The 25,499-nt window shown below is 41.0% G+C and overlaps 2 protein-coding genes across 6 annotated transcripts in view; one reads left to right on the forward strand and one right to left on the reverse strand.

The window, feature by feature from the left end:
* Nucleotides 1–12,154, forward strand: part of GNS (glucosamine (N-acetyl)-6-sulfatase) — a 34,961-nt gene extending 22,807 nt beyond the window's left edge. Inside the window, exons 9-14 of the mRNA XM_075209455.1 lie at nucleotides 226–329; nucleotides 2,787–2,888; nucleotides 3,195–3,299; nucleotides 4,479–4,589; nucleotides 4,838–4,998; nucleotides 6,379–12,154. Of these exons, the coding sequence (XP_075065556.1) occupies nucleotides 226–329; nucleotides 2,787–2,888; nucleotides 3,195–3,299; nucleotides 4,479–4,589; nucleotides 4,838–4,998; nucleotides 6,379–6,472 (677 nt within the window). The 3' untranslated portion in view covers nucleotides 6,473–12,154. The remainder of the gene's footprint in view (nucleotides 1–225; nucleotides 330–2,786; nucleotides 2,889–3,194; nucleotides 3,300–4,478; nucleotides 4,590–4,837; nucleotides 4,999–6,378) is intronic.
* Nucleotides 1–25,499, reverse strand: part of LOC142152637 (adipocyte plasma membrane-associated protein-like) — a 47,199-nt gene that overhangs the window by 727 nt on the left and 20,973 nt on the right. For 2 of the 5 annotated variants that reach the window (XM_075209457.1, XM_075209459.1), the window contains exons 8-9: nucleotides 24,284–24,479; nucleotides 15,527–15,766 (exon numbers count right to left, since the gene is read on the reverse strand). In XM_075209457.1, coding sequence (XP_075065558.1) covers nucleotides 15,554–15,766; nucleotides 24,284–24,479 — 409 coding nt within the window. In that variant the 3' untranslated portion in view covers nucleotides 15,527–15,553. The other 3 variants (XM_075209458.1, XM_075209456.1, XM_075209460.1) reach the window with 3 other exon arrangements.

The following is a 25,499-nucleotide window of genomic DNA, read 5'->3' on the forward strand; positions in this document are numbered from 1 at the left end:
GACACTTTTATTCCATTTATCCTTAGATTGTCACTGTATAATGGACCTAAAGTTGCCCAATTTTTTTTGTCACCACTGCAGACCTCCCTCTTCTACACATGTTCTGTTTAACAGATGTACAAGTTCTGTATGCGTAATGTAAATGTATTTTGATCAATGTTCATCAAACAGCAAAAATGTATATTATGTGAAAAAATATTTTTTTTTCTGTACTGTGTCTTGTAGGCCAGTTTTCCTTGCCAATAGACAAACGGCAGCTCTATGAGTTTGACATTAAAGTCCCATTACTTGTCCGGGGGCCTGGAATCAAGCCTAACCAGATAAGCAAGGTAAACGCAAAAGACTAGAAGTTGTAAAGTGATTATGAAGAAAGACTGCACTTATGTCTTTAAACCAGTCTCTTATCTGCACATCCACAAATGTCAGCACTATGTTCAGGCTATGTTCAATTGTGTATTAACTGAGCTATTTAATTGTAGACTAAATTGCCATGAAATTAAATAACCAAATTACATATGATCTGTGTCCTCCCACACTCCAAAAATATATTGGTAGGTTAATTGGCTGCTATCAAAATTAACCTTAGTCTGTGTGTGTGTAAGGGGAATTGGTCTGTATGCTCCATTGGGTCAGGGACTGGTGTGAGTTCTCTGTACAGCGCTGCGGAATTAGTGGTGCTGTATAAATAAATGATGATGATCAGAAGCCCAAGTAGAATTTAGATTTGGTAAGAGTGCTTATACTAAAATAACTCTCTTTATACAGATTGAAAAATAACATATTGATTGTTTTATAAAATAACAGGATACAAAATGTAACAAATATCCAAAGTTGACCAAGGATTTAATAGCTGGTAGAAAAGAAAATGTCATAATAAAGGCGTACAAAATACAGAAGCTAAAAATCTAAACATGAGCATAACGTTCTGGACATTTATACCATACTGACCACATAGCTCTTATTTTTATGTACGCAGTTTTGGAAGTGCCAGAGGCGAGCAAATACTACACACCTGCATATGCCGCACTATAAACCATGTTTAGTTTCCAATAGTAAAGCACAGTAGGTTTGTAATAAAGTTATTTCAGTATTTATAATAAGTATGCTTATTTTAGAGGACCTTCCAATTTGCCTTTTAACTGTTGACTGCATCGTTCAGCAGGGGCGGATTGGGAACTTAAAGTGGCCTCATGTGGGCGGGGCCAACTTAAATGTAGGTGGGGCCAACACAAAAGTAGGTGGGATTTAGAACTTGGAATTTGGTTGGGGAAACATTTAGGAAAACCTAGATATGATGACTTAATACACAGTGGGTCATTTCTAAAGCAATGCAGGAAAAAAGCTGTAGCCCCCTCACATATAGTTTTCCCAGATATAGCCTCCTCACATAGTTTTCACATATATAGCCTCCTCACATATAGTTTTCACAGATATAGCCTCCTCACATATAGTTTTCCCATATCCCGGCGCGCTCTGCAGCGTTGCTCCGCAGACCTGATCAGACAGACAGGAAGTGAATACTTCCTGCTTCCTGTCTGATCGGTGCACAGTGCTGTATCACCCACAGTGCTGTAGCACCAGGCAGCCTCGCGATGCGTGAGGCTGCCTGGTGCTTACCACTGACCACCAATTTTAGGATTGTTGCCCTCCTTCCGACTGCGCCGGGTGACCCAAAAAAAAAAAAAAAAAAATAGAAGGCGGCCTCGTTAGGCCACCGGACCTCCCGGGGAGCTTCCCGGTAAAGGTAATGGCCAATCCGCCCCTGCCGTTCAGTGTTCTTTGATGTTAGCTTACTGATCCTGAGAACAGCCAGTGAGTTTACATAAGTGCTAATGGGCCAAATACCTCATAATTAGAAACATCGGAGCCATTAAAAACCTTTACTTCTTAGGAATCCTACAAGTTGATGAACTAGCAATGACAACAAAAACAATGTGTTCATAACTCCTCAACAGTAACCTAACATTTATGCTCACGGTTGTATGATATGTGTACAGCCATGCAGTGGGCTCTTTGCATTATGCTGGCCATATACACTGTGATATTGCAGCCATTATCTGGCTATGTGTATAATATTGCAACATATATGGCACGAAAACCACTGAATTGCACCATAATAATGCTATCTAAACTGACAGGCTCCTTATCAGGCATGTGTATAAATGCATTCAGAAGATGACAACAGATGGTCCCAATGGCAGGTGCATGCGGTCATCTGCATTAATGGGCCCCAGTTACGACTGATGTGTATGCTTAAATTTGACATTTAACCTATTGCTTGGGGTGTGGGCTAGCTTTACTGTTTGAGCATAGTCACCTTTTACTTATTAACTTTTACATAGCTTCAGCACACATATATTCAGCACTCTACAATTGGGAACAAACCCTGTAATAAAACAGATTGGGTATTAGCAGAAACAGGTAAGAGGGCCCTGCTAGCAAGCGTTCAATCTTATACTTGCATGTGAAACCGGTTTAGTTCAAGTTATTTTGTTGGGAAATATAAACATTTTCTTACAAGTACCTTCTTGATTGTCACAGTACAAAGCAAACAGATACGCAATTGTTCCTAACCTCTTCTATTATTTATAATTGTGGGTTTGAGAGCAATCACAACTGGAAGCATTGGCAGAATCTTATTTACTTGGCTCCATTTGCTTGTGCTGTGTGTGGGAGATTGTTCCAGTGCATCCCCTTCATTCCAAGAGCCGATTAAAGGAACAACGGCCAAAAAGAGATGTTTATCTGTACTTCATAAATACCTGTGCTTTATCTTCTCTTTCCAGGCACTTGTTGCAAACATTGATCTAGGTCCAACCATTCTGGATATTGCCGGTCTTGACCTCAATAAGACCCAGATGGATGGCATGTCTTTCTTCCCTATCTTGGCAAGTACAAGTACAGACTTGAATTATGTCAATTACTAAGTTTTAACCATCTGTTTTGTCTTGCAAGTAAACATTTTAAAGAACTTTTATTAGAATGATGTTAGTGGCACCAAGAATAAACAAGACACTTGTATAAACTAATGTTTGGCTGCACAGCAGATTTGTTTCTATTTATTTGTTGCTTTTGGCTTTCTTGGCAAACAAACAATATTTGCAAACATACAAACTATACTTTTGCTTATGGCCCCTATGAATCCCTTCTGAGTTTGGCAAAATAAAGAGGAGTATTTTGCTATTGTTCTTCAGAAAAACAGTAATGTTACTTGGAGATCAGATATGTTGGTTGAATATCAAGGAGAAGGTGATAATCGTACTGATCCGTCATGTCCGGCCCTGGGCCCTGGGGTTTCGGTATGTATTGGCTGCATTTCTTTATTTTATTTTTATTTTTTTAAGGTGATGTTTGTTTTTTTTCACACTTAATAATAAGCTTTGTAAGAATTACATGTGTAGCAAGCAGCACTATAGCAACAATGTGGTAAATACAGAAGGGAAAAGGATATGAGATCTTTTTTTTTTAATTTGAATTTATACATGTCTTCTGAAATCACCAATCTCTCTCTCTCTCGTGGCCTATTTGGTCCAATCCCACAGAAAAGCTACTGTAGCACAAACTGCTGCAAAATGTAATGCTGGCTATGATAGAAAGGTGTCAGGACATACAGTGCATCTAGCCTCACATTGGTTAGTGTACCCATGCTGACCCTTGTCTACCGCCGAAAACGCCTACAATGGGCAGGTGAGCGCCAGAACTGTACCATGGAGCAATGGAAGAAGGTGGTCTGGTCTGATGAATCACATTTTCTTTTACATCATGTGTACGGCCAGGTGCATGTGCTTTGTTTGCCTAGGGAAGAGATGGCACCATGTGGATGTTACTTAGACACATACCACCTACCTAAACATTGTTGCAGACCATGTACACACCTTCATGTTAACATTATTCACTGATGGCAGTGGTCACTTTCATCAGGATAAATCGCCCTTCCACACTGCAAAAATTGTTCAGGAGTAGTTTGAGGAACATGTTGACTTGGCCTCCGAATTCCCCAGATCTCAATCCGAGTAAGCATCTGTGAGATGTGCTTCGCAATTTACAGGACTTAAAGAATCTGCTGCTAACGTCTCAGTGCCAGGCACCACAGGACACCTTCAGAGGTCTTGTGGGGTCCATGCCTCGATGGGCTAGAGATGTGTTTGGGGCATAATGGGGACCTTCACAATATTAGGCAGGTGGTTTTAATTAATATTGTGTGTGTGTGTGTATAATATTTATACATAAACAATGTATGTGTGCATGCGTGTAAAAAATAAATAAATATATATATATATATTATATATAAATATGTACATGCACACACATTATAGTCTGCTGATGTATATTCACATGGCATGCATTGCATATTGCACAAAGAGGAGTTTGTGTAATCCAGATAGAGACTTGTGACTGATGGCCTACCTAAAAATTGACTACATCCCTAATCCCTATGTACATTAACCACCCCATTTTTCTTTTTCCATGCTTTCTAGCAATGTTTCCCAGACTGTGTTTGTGAAGATGCTTTTAACAATACTTATGCCTGCGTGAGGACAATTTCAGCAGCTCATGATTTGCAGTACTGTGAGTTTGATGATGCAGAGGTAAGTTGAGCTGAACAATTTGCATTTCTTAAAATATGGCTAACTAAGAATAACTGATTGCATAGTGTGGTTGCATTTTATGTGGATACATGCTACAGTTCAGTACTCTCACTCTGAGATCACCTCTGAAAGTCACATATCAAACAAATATTTAGTCTAATGACGTTTTTCTGCAGCATTGCTGACCGTTGTGATAAATAGAATGTCACCTTTTTATTTTACTTGTGTTTATAAATATTGGACTGCAGGTCTTTGTGGAAGTCTACAATCTGACGGCGGATCCCCACCAGTTGACAAACATCGCTAAAACCATAGATAAAGAGGTCCTTGAGAAGATGAACCATCGCCTTATGATTCTGCAGTCTTGTTCTGGAGTGTCTTGCCGCACCCCAGGGGTTTTTGATCCCAGGTATACATCTCTTAGAAGTGGTAACATATTCTGGGATGGAGGGATATGGTCATCACTGTCTGATTTAATAAGGAAGTAGCAGTATAATACTTGGGCTTGGTAGGAATAATTTGCTTATTGGAAGAAAAGACCCTGCAATCTGCCCCTCATCTGTCATATTACCTGTATATATTTACACAGCACTCACAACACATAATTCTGGATAAAAAATATATCTGATTAGCTTGTACTGCACCCACAGTAACATAACAATACACACTTAGTGCCTGAGTCATTAAGGAGAGCAAAGTAAAAATAAGGAGTAACTTTGCACCTGGACAAAACCATGTTGCATTGAAGGGGGAGGTAAATTTAAAATGTGGGGACAGATTTATAGTTGAGGTAGGACATGTCCTAGATCAACTTTAAATTTCAGTGTACAAATAAAGCTATCAAGTATTTGTGTGCTACATGAAAAAGCAGTCAGTATTTTCATTTGCACCCCTTGCATTGTAACATGGTTTGTCCAGGATCAAATTTACTTCTTTTTTTTTGCCTTAATGACTCAGGCCCATAGTCTTCAGTTTCTATCATAACTCTATGCAAATAACATCCCATTATAATGGTGAATTTTGACCCTCACACATTAGCGCTTCAGCTATTACTATAATAGGGAACAAATGTCCCCCGCTGAAAGCCATGCATCACTGAAGGTTCTTAAGGCCATTTAAGTCTTTGCCATGTTTTGCCACTCTTGGAGCAGGTTTCTGCCTGGGAATACATGATCTGTATATAATAATTATATAATAATTTAACAACGGGTTAACTATATCCACATGAACATATTTGTTATTGTAAATCTGATGCAACAAATTAAACGGAAAATCAATACTATGCATATCCCTGCAGCACAACTGTGTATTGTTGTTTCTCCTACAAATGTAATTATTTCCAAACTCTTCTACCGGTTGTGTTGCAAAAAAAAACCCATACAGCCATATGTGACTTCTAGAGCTTGTGAAGAATCATTTGTATGTGAAATTTTTCACTCTGGCCAAAGATGCGTCTAAATATAGTCTCTCGCTCTCGCCAGCTGCAAAGTCACCCGTGTACTTGGCGACATAAGCCATAATGACATCCAGCATACAGGCCTACACAGCAGTGCAATTATGATGATTTGTCTATCTCTGAGGTCATGTTCATCTCATCCATATTTGCTCTCTTCATAGTGTTTTTTTATTAAATAGTATACTCTTGTTTTATATATTTTGTATGCTACAAATGTGCCAGATGAACATATATATCTTAAATATGGAAAATATATTGTGTCAGCAATAGTTGTAGGATGGATAAGTTACACATCCAATATATGTGAAATTGATGTGGCTGTTTTTTCTATAGGTATCTGTTTGACCCACAGTTGATGTTTACAAGTCAAGGTGAACAGGGTCACATGTTGACCAGGAAGTCTTGGAAGAGGCGCTCTGTACTTTAGGGGGTTCAGTCTTCACATTTTCTTTGAAGTAACTGAGCTGGCCTGTTGACTGCTCACTACCAGCCTTGGAAACTTCATTGATCTGGCTTATTTCTGTCATTTTTGTGCAGGATCTAATCAAAAGCCAGCCGCCCTTGTGGAATCTGTGGTTTATAAACACTCTGGCCAAGTGATTGTTTTCCTAGGACTGTTATCTGTGTCTAGGTAATTTATGGCTGACTTTCTTGCTGCTGTGACTGCTTGGCTGGAGTTTTTAGGTTATAGTGATAAAAGGGAATATGTTCCTCTCTCCTAGCCAATCTCAAAAGCAATGAAGCTTTGTTTTTCATATTGATCAGATTTGATTATTCAAACTAAACTCTATTGCAGTGTACTAATGACTCTTAAACAAGTTATTTTTTTTAACCAGATAAGAATATTTTTGGTAAAGTGTAACATCTGAAATCCTATAAAACCGCTAAATTGAGAAACATATCCAGCATTTGAAGCATTAGTTGAATCTATAAGTGGGCGTTTTGTTAATCATGAAAAGATCTTTGTGTTTCCAGCATTGTGTTCAGTGTGGTTTATACAAACTAGCTTATCTAGAATGTATGATACATGTAAAAAGAAAACGTGCATTTATCTCACAATAATAACCTTTAGCTCAAATAATGATTCTCTAAGAAAAGTCACTAGGATTAGCATGTTTGTCTCTGACACAATACTAGTTTGAAAAAAATACAACTTATTGTTCAGATGGTACAAAAATTATCCTGGTTTATTTTTTTGAATCTTCATAATTGTAATTTTACTTAAGTCATATGTTCTTTAGACAAGTAAATATTCCTTTACAAATGTAACTGAACTACTCTTACTGAAATATTGCACCTTTCTGAATGGGGAGCGTCCGATGGGAGAAGCAATTGATATTAAAGCTTTATTTACAAAAGGGTCCAAAGTGCAATTTGATAATACGCTGTTTTGAAAAGACAGATTGTGCTGAAAAGAAGACTAAGGGGGTATATTTACTAAGCGGCAGTTCCGCCAGATGGGCTTTTGCCTTTAATCAAATTGCCATTTTAAAAAAATGATGGTATACCGCCGCTTAGCAAATAGACCCTAAAATCTGGAACAGATGTGGTACCCTGCAATAATATGTGTTTCACTATAATATCAAATCCACATTTGTGCAGCTGGATTGTGCCAATAAGGGTTTATGGTGCATTCTGTCTGTATACCAATCTGTCCTTTTTTTTTTTTTTTCTCCCGTTCTCCCTGCATCCATAATATGTTTCGATATATGCCATTAAGGAAAAATAGACTAGGTACAAATCATCAGTGTTGGGTACAGTTTTGTAAAATTAAACCATAGTATAAGAACAGACAGTATTGTGTATATAATTTCTATAGGATATTGGAAAAGCCTAGAAGCCAGGTATTGTAGCCATGACAAATGAATATTTACTGATGGCTCCTAAATGTTGTACTTCCTATAGCTGTCAGTGGGTGTACCACACATTCCTTAAAATGGCTGGATCCTATAATGGGTGTGCTTGGCCATCACTATGAACCCAAACTACTAGATTTCTCACCACTATTATTTGTGAACAAAATAAATGCAAGGTTAATTTAAAGTAATTTCTACAGTAGTTTATTTTAGCCTATAGCGCAGGAATATACTCCAGCATGTTTTATGCAGAAATGATTTTTGAAGATTACTCATTTAATGTGAATGTCTGTTACAAACTGCACCAACTGCTCCACTGAATACACTACCAAGTACTGTCAGTGCTGCAATAAGTCACAGGCAGTAAGGCTGTTTTTCTTACTTCCAGAGATTCTTATTTTAAAAGTTCACAAATTGTTCAATTTTAAACAAAAAATTAATATCTGAAAATTATTATGGAACATCACTGTCACATCAACAGATGGTTTGTTAATGCCTTCTATCGTTCTCACTGTAACAAAGAGCTTATGCACACTGGAAACCTGCAACTCTCTTTTGTGGGGTTTTTTTTTTTAATGACACTTCATTAATTTTGCTTTTGTATAGGCGTCATGGACATTTGTCCTCATGGTAAAATATATTTATGATGAACATAAAGGATAATTCCACTCAGAGGATATTCCACTGAAAAAAATAATTTTCAAAGTGGACAGGTCTGACTTAGGATGTTTCTTTACAGGTGATAACTGGCAAAACTTAATGCACATTGTCCTCTGGCAACAAAGCGTTTGTGAAATAAATGTCTTTCATATGATTTTATGCATGTATTTGTGTGACTATTGTCTGAATTGTGTTAATTTCTTCCACTTACTTACATTGTGATATTTTAGTACAGTGTACATCACAATTTCATGTTTTGTGTTTCTTCTCCCTTCACAAATCTGGCTATTTGTATGTCCGTTATTTAAAAGAGCAAATGTATAAAGTGCTTGAATTAATAATAGATATCAATGCACTTCAGGGTCCTGTAAATTTAATCATGGTAGGAAGGGAAAAAGCAGATTATAAAAGGAACATGTTTTTGCTTATATATAGAGACTATATATTTTGTAGGATTTGTATTCTTGATAAATACATTGGCTTTATTCAAAATGCTAAGGGATGAATTCTTTAAAATAATTACAGTTGAAATATGATTTTGAAGATATTTATAATCTAGTTAGTTGAGCAGAGGGGGCTGTGTTAGGTACTATTGTGTAAAAAGAAGATTTTTACTCACAGTAAAATCAATTTCTCTTACTCCATTGGGGTATAGTAGGTGGGACTAGGAGTCTAGGCACTGATCAAACGTGTCTGTTCCTCACACTCCTCCCCTACTATGCCCCTTCTCTTCAGTTTTGTATAACCAAGCCAGAAAGAAAAGAGAAACCATTGAGAAAATAACACCAATGACAGCACTACTTTCAGAGCAAGGGAGGTGCGTAGTGTCCCCCAACGTAGTAATAGAAATCGATTTTATGGTAAGTAAAAATCTTTTCTCTTTCCTAGCATTGGGGGACACTGCGAGACATTGGGGACATACCAAAGCTGCCTCTAATGGAGGGATTGTTCTGGAACGGCAGCATGCAATATTTTGCGCCCAAAACTCACATCGGTGGGTGCAAAGCTATGCAACCCAGAAACTCTACAGAAGGTGTTGACGTTGTCACCCTGCACAACTGCTCTATTGAAGCACCCTGTCGTGCCGACCAAGAAGCGCCAACCCCCCTGGAGAGTCTGCTCTAAAAGACCCAGAATCCAACAGAATGGTGAATGTGATGTAGCAGGCAAGAGGCTATTTGGAAACTGGGCAACCCCGCTATTGAGCGTTCAAAAGGACGAAGAGAACATTACTCTCGCGGACAGAGACCGTGCGATCGAGAGCACGAAGCCACTGCATCAAGTGGGGTGCAGACATTAACCTGTGAATCAATAATGCCTAGTGCACCGCTTTATCCTCCTGGAGGAGTAAAATGTGGGGGTGCAATACACACCTCCGACACAGAACCACTGCAAACAGAGGCGATAATCAAAGCAGCACCCCTACCATGAGAACATATCACAGAATAAGCGGGTCACAAGTGGCAAAACAAGCGCTCTGATGACTAGATCTAGATCCCATGTTTTCACCAGACCCACCACAGGGGGCTGAACCGACCCCCTGAAGAAAAGACAAAGTTTCTTGAACCTGTCAACCAGCGCTGAAGTAGATGGAGAGCGCCAGGAAGTGCACTTAGAGGGAACCAAATCGGGGTCCCATATCGGAGCCAGCTCATGAAAGAAAACAAGTTCGCAAGCCAAGAAAAACCCTGGGATTCACACACACTTTACCGTTTCCAGCCCAAAGTATTGAAGGTACCAACCAGACCCTGTGATGAACCTCTGGCCCAAAAATCTGGGTTTCCAACGCAACACCATCTAGCTAGACTATAAAGTGGCAGAAGAGGCCCCTGAACTATACGATCTGGCCGCATTGGTCGAATGTAAGAGAGCCATACTCTGTGAGGCAAACTAAGGCCCACCAGGATAGGTGGAAGCCACTCCTTTTAGAAACTTCTTAGCACCTACGAGAACATGGCACGTGGAAGTGACAGGTACACCAGTATAGAAAATTCCAACTGAGGGAAACTTGAGAATAGCGTATAGATGCCTTTGGGGACTAAGAACGGAGTGCCCCAAGACTTCACCAGGAGGGAAAAGACGTCTCTGTGCAGAGACCCCTTTGCCCTGGATAACCGCGTGCCTGCTGAGACTCTCGGCCTCCCACTTATTGATGTCTGGACAACCTGGTAAGTAGAATGGGAACATGACACACCACTCCGGCCATAACCTGGTTAACTCTTTTACACTGCTGTCGAGCTGCGTGTTCCCCTCTTGATGCTACAGATATGCAACAGCCGTGGCATTATCTGACAGAATGTCTAGACGTTTCCTGATTAAGAACAGCAGGGCCTGATGCAACGCCCTGTGCACCTGCGAGCTCCAAATTTGAAAGAACAGTTCTCTTGGGAGGACCAAAAGACCCTGGAACCTTAAAGATCCTATTAATGCACCTCAACTTGACAGACTACCGCCTGTAATGACCAGGGTTCAGGTTCTGGTGAACGACTGACTTCACTCCTGACTGTTTTAGGTTAACCACCATGAGAAGGAAATACGAGTGACTTAGGACAGAGAGATGATCTGTGTGTCCAATAACATGGAAAATGTCGGTAGAGGAGAGTGCAAACGTTACTGCCTAGACCATCCCTATCGTGGCCGCCTCCCTGTAATGCCAAACAGCACATACTATGTATGGCTGTTTGCTATGAAATGTGCATCCAGCGCAGTAAATTGTGTGCCCAGGCTGCGGGAGCAATAGCGAGCAAATCTCCTCCTATTGAGTGCAATCGCTTCACTGTCCCCCTCTGCTCGTTGTCTAGGGGGGGAGGGGGAAACATGCCGGCAGGTTCGTCGGGCTGGGAGGAGAGGCTGATTCAGCTTCACTCCCGGCTGACTAGAGAATGTGTCCTCGAACAAACAAGTTTGATAAGTGCCTAGACTCCTAGTCCCACCTACTATACCCCATGTCTCACAGTGTCCCCCAATGGTAAGAAAGAGAAAGTATAATTTCCTAGCAAGTTAAATAAGTTTTTAATTACACAAAAGATGTCCTTATTAATATTTTCCTCTTGATACATTTGTTTTGTACAATATGATGTGCAATTGTCTCATGTGTCAGGATTAGTTGGGTGGGATAAATGAGGAATGATTAATATGGCTGTATATCGGGTTCCCTTTGATTGTGGCACATGCATTTTGCATGAAATGTAAGAGCTACTCCCCTATACTTGGTGACATCACATTATACTGCAGTCAGTTAGAAATGTTCCATTATGCACCTGTCCAACTGACAAAAGAAAATTATGGAAGATGCAATGGTCCTTAGCAAGAAGGCATGTTTTATGGATTTGCTCAGGTAGCCCTAGTGATATTGATTTGACAGATAGATCGAGAATATATATTTGACATACTGATGAGTAACAATTACTTTGCAATGGTAAGCTGTAGCCAGTAGGCGCAGATTTTGGATTTGTTTGCTTTGTACGTCTATTATGTGATCAGATAATTGTAATGTGTCTTGTGATAATTTTGTCATTTTCTTTAAGAAGTGCCCTTTAACTAGACCCTGTTCACTGCTGCACTTTTCAATAAAATATAATTTCTGGGTGTGACATGAGTTTCTTTTAATACACTACTATGCAGGATTTCAAAGATATTTGTTAGTCATTATGCTACAACAGAATCCATTTAACTAAATTCTCACCCCCAAAGTCATGACATTTTGTATTTTCTTCCTACTGGATAGCCTCCCTTGCTAATGGGTTAGCCCTTATCTGGTTGAATAGACAGGAAAAATAGATTGGTAACCGTTAAGGTATACAATGTGACTCCTCCTTCCACCATTTGTTTTTTTCCTGTGTTTTCATAGTAGTGTAAGGCAGTGTTAGTGTTTTTTGTGTTTTTTTTATTGTTTTCATGGAGCTGACTTGCTTAAATGTTCCTGGTGAAAATCCGAGAGTCCTGGTGGCTCCCTGGATAGCAGTCAGCCTTTGATCTAGAAACACTGTTCAGTTCCAGCAGCATTCTATGTCAGCCTAACTGGGAACATAGCACAACTGAGTCTGAGTAAACAGCTTGTAGCATGGACTGGAAACAGCCCCCAGACCTGTTCTAGGAAAGCCCCTAGATAAGGGGTGTATCTACATATTCTAGATTAGATAGACATTCCCCATATTCAGTACTCCTGTAGAGGGGAAGACGACTAGTAAAACTCATAACAGAATAAGTGGAACCTATGACCAGGGTCTGCTTAACAATGATAAAGAATCCCTCTGTATGAATTGTATGCACAAAGAAACAGGCAACCCCTGGACCACTTTAACAAATTGATTGGATAGATGTCTATCCAATCAAAGAAGGAGCTCCAGAGGTTAAAATATCTAAGTCGCAAATGTATATGAATGGGACATCATGCAGGAGGTCTGCTCACTTGAATCTGTATATTCTTATTGGAAAGAATCTTTAGCTAATGAAGAGGAAGAGATCAAGGAGGAATCAAGAATGCTTATCCCTGAAACAATGTACACAATATTAGAACTATAGCAATACAATACATAACAGACCCATCAACATTACAACATTGTATATAGTAAATAATTAAATCCTAAATATAGAATGGGGGGAAATAGAAAAATTATTGTTAAAATATTGAATAGTATGTGTCCTATATAGAAGTAGGCAATCACTAATGGGATTGTCAAAAAGGTGGTGTAGGAATAGGAAATAGAATTATACTCCCTTGTAATTATTTTCTTCAAATTACACCATGGCAGCCCTAATATTCCCACCCATGTTGTACATGACTATGTTCTCTTCAGAGGCAACTTCGGAAGTTACAAACCGACAAAAAGTGGAAGGAGGAGTCACACGACATACCTTCCAGGTGCGTTGTCAACTCTGCCCCCGTATAAGACTGTGCATACAATTCATAAATCTCTCATTGATGATGCAACACCAGAGCTCTATCGTGTCTCTGGAACCTAACAACGCTTCCAGAGCAAAAGGTTGCTGCACAGAGTTCTGCACCTGTCAAACCTAGTGTGACACCAGGAATATTTAGGTAAGCCTACGCAATGAAAAAAAAAAATTTATATATATATATATATTACTACCTTGACTACCCCTGCCTTACTCTGTTCTATAGGACAAGGGGTGTCAATATTTTCTATTCAGTCTCTACTCAGCTGCATAAGTGATAACCCATCAGTAAGGGCTTCCCTGGAGTATTTTTAGGAAAGATAAAATTGTCAGAGTAGAATTTGCTTGTTTACTACCCAAAACCATCATGTTATATAGCTCCTATTTAAACAATGTTTAATGCTGCCAATACTCTGTTGCATAGCTGTAGGCTATCTAACTATAATGGTGAATTGGGAAATTAGAGCAAATTGGAGGATAAAGGTTCATATCCACTACAGAATGTTATGCCTCCCATCAGTTGGACCAAAATATTACAAGCAATGTCATTGTACAGCCAACACGTGAAACACAATGTCAGTACGTACAGACAGTGCAATTCCTGTATGGCCCATTTATAAGTCATTCATCCTACGGTCACCATTCAATGACCACATGTGAACACTGACTCAAACGGTCAGATGGACACATACCTAAAGGGAAGATTATTTCAGCAGGAAATACCACCAAGTTATACTGCTGTTGGGCTGATACATTTACAGAACACTGGCTGTACATAGCCTTTCCCCATCGTCACACTCATAATATATTTTGACATAGAATATGAACAGATACTAAAATATGCATGTCAACACAAGAGATGTGTACTTTGCTGTTGGTTAATATTAAGAGATACATACAGTGTTTTGTTTTTACGCGACAGTGAAAGGCTTGAGCCTGGAAATTTACAGGCTTTGTTATGATGTTTCTTGGCAAACTTATTTGGTCTTAAAGTCCTGAAAAGCTATGTGGTTGGCATCCTTATAAATCCAGCTTACAGCTTCTCTATGGTATCAACACATGACCATACCTGCTGCTAAAATCATTGCAATGGAGTACATAAGATTTAGAACAATATTTAATAAATTAAAGTTTACAAGTAAGTTATTAAATAAATAGATATTCTTTGCACTATGATCAGCCAGAGTGGAGTTTAATGCACTGTAGCAGGAGACTAGAAGTATGGAATAAGTCCTCCACAACAGAAGTGGTCAATGGATCAAGGAATTTGTGGACAATTGGACTATTATTGGCAAGTGTTGCTGCAATGCATTTTTGCTTATTGGGTTAGAATGTATAATTGCATCTTCTGTGTTTGGTACTTAGGTTCATCCACAAGAAAACTGACAATTTGTGGCAGAGGAGAGGAAGTCTTGTTTTTTTAATTATTATTGTGTTGAGGGTTCCAGGCGGTAACAAAAATGTTTTACAACTGCCATAAAAACAAATTTGTATTAACAAGCCCTAAGCCTGGAGCCAACAGTCCACCAGATATCCTATAAATTAATCAGAAGATGTGCACAGAGCCGTGACCGTAAATAAGAATAGGTGGCTGTTCAGAGGCAGGAATTATCTAAAGATGACTTAGGGCTGTTTTCTGTGCATGCATTGACAACATGTCAAGCCTCAAAACCAGCATGCCTGGGAATCACCTATTCAGAATACACTCAGCAGATGACTGCTATCTGCCTGTGTGTGTATGGTCATCCTCACCTGTCCTGAGCATCATGCAGCTGTCTCTCCTAGGAAGTCTCCCGTATACGAGTTTCAAAAATAAATCCGACCACGTCAGCCAGCGCCTACTACAGGCTGTACAGTATTTTGATCTCATGCCTGTTTGTTTTTTTTAGTTGTTTTGCTCTGCTATATTCATACTACAACAAAATGAGTTTAAAATTTTATTACAAAAATATAAAAAAAGATAAGTGTTCTATAGGCCACAAACTACAAAAAATAAAAATCAATAATACCATACATGTTACAGACAGCAAACATCTGATCAAGAATAACATGAATAGGGTCCTTACCTAGCCTAGCCAATGAACAGGGCTCCCTTACTGTTTACTTTCTTTTGTTAAAACCACAAGGTAGGGCAAATCTGTACTGCCCAAATACAGTTTTCCTTGGTGTTCATAGACATCACTGATCGCCCATGTTACACTTCCATCAGGATCATGGAAACTGTCCACTATTTCTCCATGTAGGTTGACTTCCAGGAACAATCCATACTTCCTCAGCAACAAGCTGTATGTTGTGAGTGGGGTGATCTACAAATGTTCACAAAGTTGGATTAAAAGTTATATGTGAACAGGTTTTATTTCCCACCAAACCCTTTGTTATGGACCTGTATAACTGCAATGTAAAAAGAAGCTGAAGTTAGGAACTTTCATCAATGTACATACAGAGCACTGTCATGTTATACTAGTGGAACAATCAATGCCCTGTTTTTTGGTGGCGCATCATCCTCATTTTAAACACATACACGATTTAAATACCAGTTTAAAATACCATTTTTCTATAGAAAGTTGTAGTGACTTTTCTTACATCATGGAGTAAAATAGCTTTAGTTTTTTTTTTCTTTGTAAGTTTTTTTTTTTTTTTTACCAAAAAGACAGGTGAATATTTATGGAATCAATTATTGCCTGTGACAGGATGTCTTTACTCCTGGATTAGAACAGGGTAGCATGTAGTGTGTTGACTTGGGATATTGGGTTCAACACTACATCAGTGGTAGCTCTTATCTGTATGTCATAGGATTTCAGCAGATAGTGTATTTAAAATATTGGGCAGGATCTTCAGGAACAGTAGTGTTTATTGCTCAAATATTGTTCTTAAGAGAGCTATTACACCCCTCCCACCCATAAGATCCAGACTTTGGGAGAACTGTCCTGTTGCGGCAGCCAAAATTCTTTGAGCTTTGCTGAGCTGTTATGCTCCCTAGGGGCAGTGCATCGGCTGGATTCATTAGAATCCTGTCTGCTCTATGGAAAAGGGTGGGAAACCAAATTGCATTTTCTCTCACACTAACTTAATTTTTATTTAACATGGACATATTATTACAAAAATATATTATATACACCTCACATTATCCCACAGTACATGGAGGAAGGATGTGGGGGAAGAGACCCAACCATAACTCCCTTGTTCTAATACTCTATAGAATCCCTTACAGCTATGACCATATTTGGGCTCCATCAGCTTTGCCAACCTGGACACTTCAGTTTTGTCCATTCTTTGCAATATTGCTCAAGCTCCATCAGGATAGAGAAAACAGTTGGTGGGCAGCAATTTATAAATCATTCCACAGATTTTGGAACAAACATCTGGGCCACTTCAGGATACTTTTGAGCAAATTTGCACCTTGACAAAACCATGTTGCACGGCCGAGGAGACAAATTTAAAATATACAAACGGATTTAGAGTTGTGTGTCCTAGTTCAACTCTAAATGTAATGTAAAAATAAAGCTGTCCAGTATTTATGTGCTACATGCAAAAATCGCTAGTATATTTTCTGTGCATGCAAAAAAAAAAAAAAAAGTATTTGCACCCCTTGCATTGCATCATGGTCTGTGCAGGTGCAAAATTGCTCTCTTGTTTTTTTGCTTTGCTCCTAACTCTTAATGAGACCCTTTGTGTTATATTTAAGCCACTCTATAGTGGCTTTTGCTGTATGCTTCGGGGCACTGACCTGCTCGAATATATTTTCGCCCATGTCCTAGGTCTTTTAAAGACAGCAGCAGGTTTTCCTCCAAGATTTGTCTATACTGTTGCCATCAATATTCCCATTCACTGAAGCAGAGTATCCCCTTAGCAATATGTGTCAATCATGGTATCCAGCGTTGAGGCCAAATAGTTGTAATACCTGTTCTAATCAGTTCATATGATCTTCCACGGATTGGTATTGTGGTCTCCAACATGATTTCTGCTAAACTAGGCATGAATTCATGGGAGTTTTCCTCAACAATGGTTTTCTTTTTCCATGTTCCCATAAAGCATAAATTTATGAATTGCCTGGGCTATAGTTTCTCCACCTCTGAAAATGGAAGCCTTACTTCGACAGAGTTACCCATAGGTCTCCCTAACAAGCGTCCTTCTTGCACGGATTCCCTTTTCTAGACAAATTCACAGGTTGCCATACTCTCCATTGGATATTAAGCATTTCAAACAGTCTTCCTCTGTGCCTTTCAATAACAGTTTCTTCAATTTGATTTGAATGTTCTCTGATTTTCAAGAGGAACCTCTTTGGAAAATCCCTAACCAAATGTGGGGTCTCAAACAGACTGTATTCATTTTGAAATAAATTGAAACAGTAATTGTATATCTGTGGAATATAATTAAGTATGAGATCTCCGACGACAACTGGTTGCACCAGGGTTCATTTAGGTTCACAACAGCTCAATGACCTATTGATGGTCTCCAATTAATGATCATCCTTTTGCTGATTTTTCTTAATTAGATACAAATAATAAAGTTGTTTTACATTTGTAATGATAAGAATTCTAAATAAATCCATTTTGATTCCATTATGCAAGAAAATTAAAGATTTGTACACATGAAAATTGGATCTCTATCAAGATGATGATATTGCTGGGAAAAGTAATTATACAAGGAGTCAAATTCTTGTCCTTCTCTAGCGTTATCCTTATAAACACTGCCTCTGGGAGCGGAAGGACTGACTCATTTGGTGCTCATTTATCTGGTACATTGGGTTAAAAATATAATACTTTAATTATCTCCATGGAAAGGGCTACTTAATAAAACTTAACAGCAGTTTATCATTAATGTCAATATATTATTACAGCTCATTTGTTATAATTGTAGAATTGCACTTGAAGGACTATAATTATACACTTAGAGGAAATATGCATTTTTATATTTACATAAATGTATTCATGTTCTCACAGTATTATAAATATGATTACACAAAAACAGATGGTGAAAGATTAAGTCACACCGTAGGAATTCTGGATAGAGATAATAGGATTTTTATTCATTGTAAATTCTGTTTCTCTGACTCTATTGGGAGACACAACGGTACCTTGTGGTATAGTAGGTGGACTAGGAGTTTAGGCACTTATAAACTTGAAGAATCGACACTCCTCTCCTACTATGCCCGTCCTCTGTTACAGTAAACTAAGTTTTGTATAAACAAGCAGAGAGGAAAAGCCAACTAGGCAAAAACCAGAACAGAACCATTTTAAGAGCGTAGTGATCCCCAATTGAGTCAGAGAATCAGATTTTACAGTGAGTAAAAATCTTATTTACTCTTTCCTACCATTAGGGGACACTGCAGTACATTGGGGACATACCAAAGCTGCCCCCTAAGGGAGGGATTGCTCTGGAACGGCTGCGCGCAACACTTTGCGCCCACAACTCTGCAAAGTGCTGCTGCCTATAGAATTTTGAAAAGGTGTGGACAGACTACCACTCACCACCCACCACAACTGCTCCGCCGAGGCACCATGACGCGCTGCCCATTACACACCTTCAGCCCTGGTGGAATGCGCCCTCAAGGATTCCGGCACAGGGCGAGATGCACGGACATAAGCCAAGCGAATGGTGGAAGTGATCCAGCGAGCAATGGACTTCTTTTGGAGGCAAGCCAACCTCTCTTCTGCACGTCATAGAAGACAAAAAGGTTGTTTGTCTTTTGGATTGAAGACGTACGATCAACGTAACATCAAATGGCACGAACAACGTCCAACAAAGGTAGAGTCTTATCCAAGATGCTGAAGGACGGAGTGCTGGAACAACAAATTTCCTGATTCAAATGGAACCAGGACACCACCTACGAAGCAAATGAGGGTTTAGTGCGGAGGACTGCCCTATTCTCATAGAAAACTAGGAATGGAGAATTGCAGCAAAGTGCTCCCATCTCTGACACCCGCCTAGCTGAAGTAATAGCTAGGAGAAATACGGCCTTCCAAGTGACATGAAGTAGGTCTTGTGAATCCAAAGGTTCAAAAGGAGGTCTAGTTAGAGCCCTCAGCATAAGATTGAGGTCCCAAGGTTCCACAGGATGAACAAAGGGTGGTTGAACGAGTAAGACACCCTAAAGGAACATCTGTACTTCCGGTAGAGCCGCCAGCCGGCGCTGAAAATATATCCAAAAGTGCTAACACCTGCACTTTAAGAAAACCCAAAGTCCCTTATCCAGACCTGCCTGCAATAAGAAGAGCAACCAGGGAAAGCAAAAGCGGGAAGTGTGAACCCCCTGAGATTCACACCAGAGGATGTATAACTTCCAGACCTGATCATAGTACTCACTACACTCTTAGAGGTCCCTCTTGCCCTGAGAATCAAAGTCTCAACAGCAATGCAGTTAAATTCAGCCAATCTAAATAAAGGCAGAGAAGAGGGCCCTGAATGAGAAGGTCTGGATGAACCAGCAGACAGAAAACAGACTCCACTGCCATTTCCAGAATGTCTGAGAACCATGCATGGCCAATTTGGAGCCACCAGAATTGCAGGGACACATTCTATTTTTAACTTTTTTAGCACCCACGGAAGCATTGGGAATGGAGGAAACTGATACGCTAGACTGAAGCACCATGGGGTAGTCATGGCATTCGTGTACCCCACTCAAGGATCCATTGTTTTCGAGCAATAAAGAGGAAACTGAAAATTTAGACTACAAGCCAGGAGGTCTGGGTTCTGGAGTGCAAATACCTCCTTGTGGAAGGACTACTCCCCAGGATGGACCTTGTGACGACTGAGGAAGTCTGCTTCCCAATTGTCCACTCCTGGTAAGAAAATGGCAGAGATTATTGTAATGTGACTATCCGCCCAGGACATAATCCTGGATGGATTGCCATGGTGGTTAAGATAAGCCACTGCCGTGACATTGTCTGACTGCATCTTTAAAGCTTTCCTGGTTAGAAACCTCTGACCCTGAAGTAACATTCAGTGAACCGCCCTGAGTTCCAGGACATTGATGGATAGTGTGAGACCCTGAAACCTGATACCCGACGAACGTGTCCCAGCCTTACAGACTGCCATCTGTGGTGACCAGGGTCCAAGTGCGAAATGACTGACCCTTTTCTAGATTTTGTCTGTTCAACCACCATGAGAGAGATAAGCGCGTATTGTTCTGGATAGTCTGATGAACTGCTCATCCAAGTGTTCGTGAGAGCTGGACCATTTTAGAAGAATCCCTCTCTGGAGTGGAATTATGCAAAGGGCTCCACCTCGAACATTGACACCATGGACCCCAACAGGTTCATGCAATGGAGAAGAGATACTTCCCGTCGAGCCATGAGAGTCCTGGTCTTCTGCAGAACCGGAAGACAAGGTCCTTTCGCAAGGTAGATCCTCTGGGTTACCGTTTTGAAATTGAAACCCAGAAACCAAATCTGCTGAAATGGATTGAGTGAGGACTTCAGCGCCCAACCGTGGTCCTCTAGAAAGTGAATGGTAATCTGGATGTGGTGTAAGAGAAGAGCTGCGAACAGTGCCTTCAGTTGCAGATCGTCCAGATAGGGAATGATAGTGACTCCATGGGATCGCAAAAAATCCTGCCATCACCTTGGCGAAGATCCTCGGAGCAGTGGCCAGGACGAATGGTATAGCCCTGAATTGAGAGTGATGTTTTTGTACTGCAAAGCGGAGGAGACACTGATGTCCCTACCAAATGGGTACAGGTAAATAGGCATCCTTGAGGTCTATGGAGGCTGTGAACTCTCCCTGTTCCATGCTTGCAATTACCGTGTGCAGGGATTCCATCCGGAACCTGAGCACGCAAACCTGTTTGTTTAGGGACTGTAAATTTAGTATGGGACAGAATGACCTATCCGGTTTGGGGACCTGGAAGAGGTTGGAGTAAAAACCCCTTCCTCTTTCCTGCTGCAGGACCGGAATAATTACTTTGGATGATAAGAGATCCCTGATGGCATCCTGAAGTGCCTTGTACCTGATTGCACAAGAGGTTTGAGCTGTGGTGAAGAAGCATCTTGCGGGGAACTGAACTACGTTGATGAAATAACCTCGTGTTACAATCCCCCGCACCCAAGTGTCTGTGGTAGAAACCTGCCATTGCTCCTGAAAGCGTAGTAGACAAGCCCCCACCACAGTATCCTGGGGTGGGATTCTGTCAAGCTGCAGCCTTTTCCCCTGTCCTGGGGGTTCCACGTCTGGTCGAGCCCCATTCTCTATGGTGCGCTCCTCTAGAGACCGATGACTGGCCTCTGAAAGGAGCTCCACGACCTCTCCTGAAAGGTTCAAATACGAGCCTGTCTCAGTTTAGTAGAGCTAACGAGTAGAGAGGTAATCTTGCCCCTTGTGGCCACCTGAATAATCCGTTCTAATTCAGACCCGAACAGCGTGATACCAAAGGGCAAAGCTTCCAAGGTACGCTTGGAGTCCACATCCACCACCCAGAAGCGTAACCACAAGGTACGACGGGCAGCAATGATGAGGCCCGAGAACCTAGAGTTGATTGACACCGCATCCATAGATGCTTGACCCTCATACTCTGAAGCCTCCTGGATGTGTTCTGCTAATGTAAGAAGCTCAGCTCTAGGTACATTATCCAGGGGACCTTTAACCGACTGTTCTGATCACAGCTGAATGGCTTTATTAACCCAGGCTATGGACATGTTGGGTCTAAACAAGATAATTGCCGCTACGTAAGTGGTGCGGAGAATAAGGTCAAATTTCTTGTCCGTTGGATCCCACAGAGAGACCCTGCCCTGTGCAAAAATAGCTGAAGAAGTGGACAAATGAGCAACTGGGGGATCCATCTTAGGGGTTCCCTCCCCAATTATCGGAATGCTCTGCCGATAGTGAATGGAGAGGTCTGAATCTGTCCGGCATCTGAAACTGTTTATTAGGTTTCTGCCAAGAGTCAAACACCATGTCCAACAGTTGAGGGGATGAGGGAAAACAAACAATCTGCTTCTTAGGTCTTTTGAAGAGAGAAAGCAGAGGGATCCTCAGGCTCCACAAAGCCTAATGAGTGTCTGAACCCTAGTATAAGATTATCCATATTGTGTGCGGAGGAAGACTCATCTACACCTAGTGCATCCTTTCCGTCTGATTCTAAAAACAACTCCCCCTCTTCAGCTGACGAGTGTTTGGAATCCGGATTAGGGGCCTGAAGAGAGTCTGGAATAATGCGCTTACTTCTATGGGAGACAGTAAGCAAGCGTGTCAAGCCCTGGGCAGATTGAGTCAGGAATACTGGCAATCCTGCCTCAGCCTGGGAAGCTCCACCAGCTACAGGCAGAGACTGCGTAGATTGTGTTTGTGGTGCAGTCAAGGAAGGAGAAGAGTCACATACCTCTGTGGACCGTGACATCACCCTAGTGAGTTCGACTATGGATGTTGCTAGTGATATGGCCCAAGCTGGTTCCTCCATGGCTGTCGACACCAGGGTAGGCGCACGGTGTTCATTGCTCTCAGTTTGCACACAGGGCATCCGGGTCAGACTGTCCAAAAGATAATTTACCATTACACTTTGCACATGTATAATGCCGCACAGATATTCCAGCGGGTCCCTTACCTTTGGAGGTGCCCTTTTTCAGACATGATGCCATGTTATGAAGGGGTCACTCTGTAAATATATTTTTTTTAATTGTATATACAATATATAGATATTCTCACTATGAATACCAGGATTTGTGACTAAGTAAATCCTGAGTATAAGACACCAGCACCCTGATACCCAGTACTATGAAACAAGTTCTGTCCCTTGTGAAAAAACTAGGTCAAACACAGAAATATAAGGAGAAAACTCACCGCATGTACAGGAAATAGCTGCCCTCCATGAGGACTGGCAAGGCATGTAGAAGAAGGAAGTACCGCCCCCAGGACCGCCTCCATGTGCAGCCAAACAGCCTATCTCTATTATGGATGTCGGCTGATGTCCAAGTGCTGCAGGGTAATTAATCGTGCCCAGACCTGAAGCTGCTATTCCGGTCAGCGTATTGCCCCCTATGGAGTCCAATCACCTAACTGCTCATTATCTAGGGGCATGCTGGCAAGTTAGTTGGGTCGGGAGGAGGAGCTTGACAGCTTCACTCCCACCAGGCACATCAGCTCCCAATTCTGCCGATCTAGGCAGGTCTGATGCAGGTTTATCTAAATGCCACCAGCTACAGGTGCTCCGCTGCTCCTTTTTTCTAGGGGAAGGAAAATGCGATTGCCGGAAGTGGTGTAGGGGGTAAGGGGAGCCGACAGGCTGCTTACCCCAGCGCAGGGACCAGAGTGAAGGAAGTAGACAGGCTATTCATTCCAGGGTCTTTTACATGGGCCCTGCACTGCACCTAAATGGGAGAATGGAAAATAAAAACATGACAAAAGACTATCACTAAATAGCATATAGGCATGAGCCTATAAAGAAGTGCTCTCTCTCTCTTAAGGCACTTAACAAAAACTGAGCTTACTGTGACAGAGCAGGGGCATAGTAGGGGAGGAGTGTGGATTCTACAAGTTTATAAGTGCCTAAACTCCTAGTCCACCAACTATACCCCAATCTACCGCAGTGTCCCCCAATGGTAGGAAACCGAAATGTACATTGTAGGCCAATAGAGATAAGCCAGGAGCAACGTGCCCAGAACCACTTGCTTTCTAGTTCGGATACAGCCAAATGTAGCGCCATAAATCCAATTTGCAGACAACTGATTAGGTATTTTCATTTAGTATTTTCTGATTAGCATCAGTACAGGCAATTGTCTGTGTATTTCACAATAATGAGTTTTGCAAACTGTGATAAGCACAAGTAAATGCCTATGATTTCAGGAGTAGACTAGTGACGCAGATACAGTAAAATCAATATGCCTGCATACCTTAACAATAAGTCTCTTCAGTGCAGGGTAAGGTGCGATGGCATCCAGAAATGGAGGGAAGAATCCAGGAAAACGTGTGGTTGATAACCCGACTCTGTATGTGCCCGTGGTAGAGATCCTGATGTTATCCGGATAGCCTGGCAAATTGTCCACAAACACTTCTTTTACTCCAGCTTTACTGCCAGCTAACCAATAGCTATGGAGAGAGAACAAGGAAGCAATGCATTACTAAAATGGATAAATGTACTTGTAGAGAATAAGAAGATATGCTTTCAGTGCTTATACATTTAACTCATGTTGTTATTCATATCTCCCAGTGACTGATTATGTGGCCCGGCACTAGGATCCAGAGGAGACACACCAGGAATGTTGCATTGCAACATAAGACTGGTATGAGTGGATGAGAACCTGCGTGAAGAGAGACAGCCAGGGATATGGGATGGAGGGGAGGAGATCCTGGGATCCCCCTTGTAATTTGGTGAGCTGGTGCATGGCCTGCTGCCATGAGGGGCCAAAGTACAACATCACTAACATAATACTATTGAAATGGGATAGAAATTACCTCAGAATATGGCAGGATGATAGAAAGGAGAGGCAGCAAACAGGGGATGGGGTGAAGGAGTGTAAATAATGAGTGTATTTTGCAATATAGAAATTTGGTTACCAATTTATTGAAACATCTAAATACACTGCACCACCAGGTTACATCACCTGTGTCCCACCAACTACAAGGAGACTTTGTAAAAATAACCTCAATTTCCCGGGACACTCTTGTCATTTACATCCAGCCCAAGCAGCTAACCAGGGCTAGAGAAGGAGATGCACTGCCTAATCTATGCACTTCAACACTACACTGAGTGCAAGTGGGTAACATAGAGCATGAGCTGCCATTTAAAAATAAGATATTTCTTAATCAAAGTTTGTTTAAAAAAAATAATACTGCAGGCGGTTCAAACAGAAGTTCAAAAAGCTATCGGCTCACTAAGGGCGGAGGTCCAGGATCTAGGGAATAGGACAGACCTCCTGGAAACTAAAATGGATGAAGCTGCCTCTTCCCACAGGGATACGGTGACTGACATCCAACAATTGAAGCAAGACATGCTTCATATGCAGGAACAACAAGAAGATCAAGAGAACAGGGCCAGGCGTAACAACCTACGCATCAGAGGTATCCCTGAGGAAGTGGATCAATCCCTCCTAGACCAATATCTTAAAA

The sequence above is a fragment of the Mixophyes fleayi genome, chromosome 4 (genome assembly GCF_038048845.1).
Source record: "Mixophyes fleayi isolate aMixFle1 chromosome 4, aMixFle1.hap1, whole genome shotgun sequence".
NCBI lineage: Eukaryota > Metazoa > Chordata > Amphibia > Anura > Limnodynastidae > Mixophyes > Mixophyes fleayi.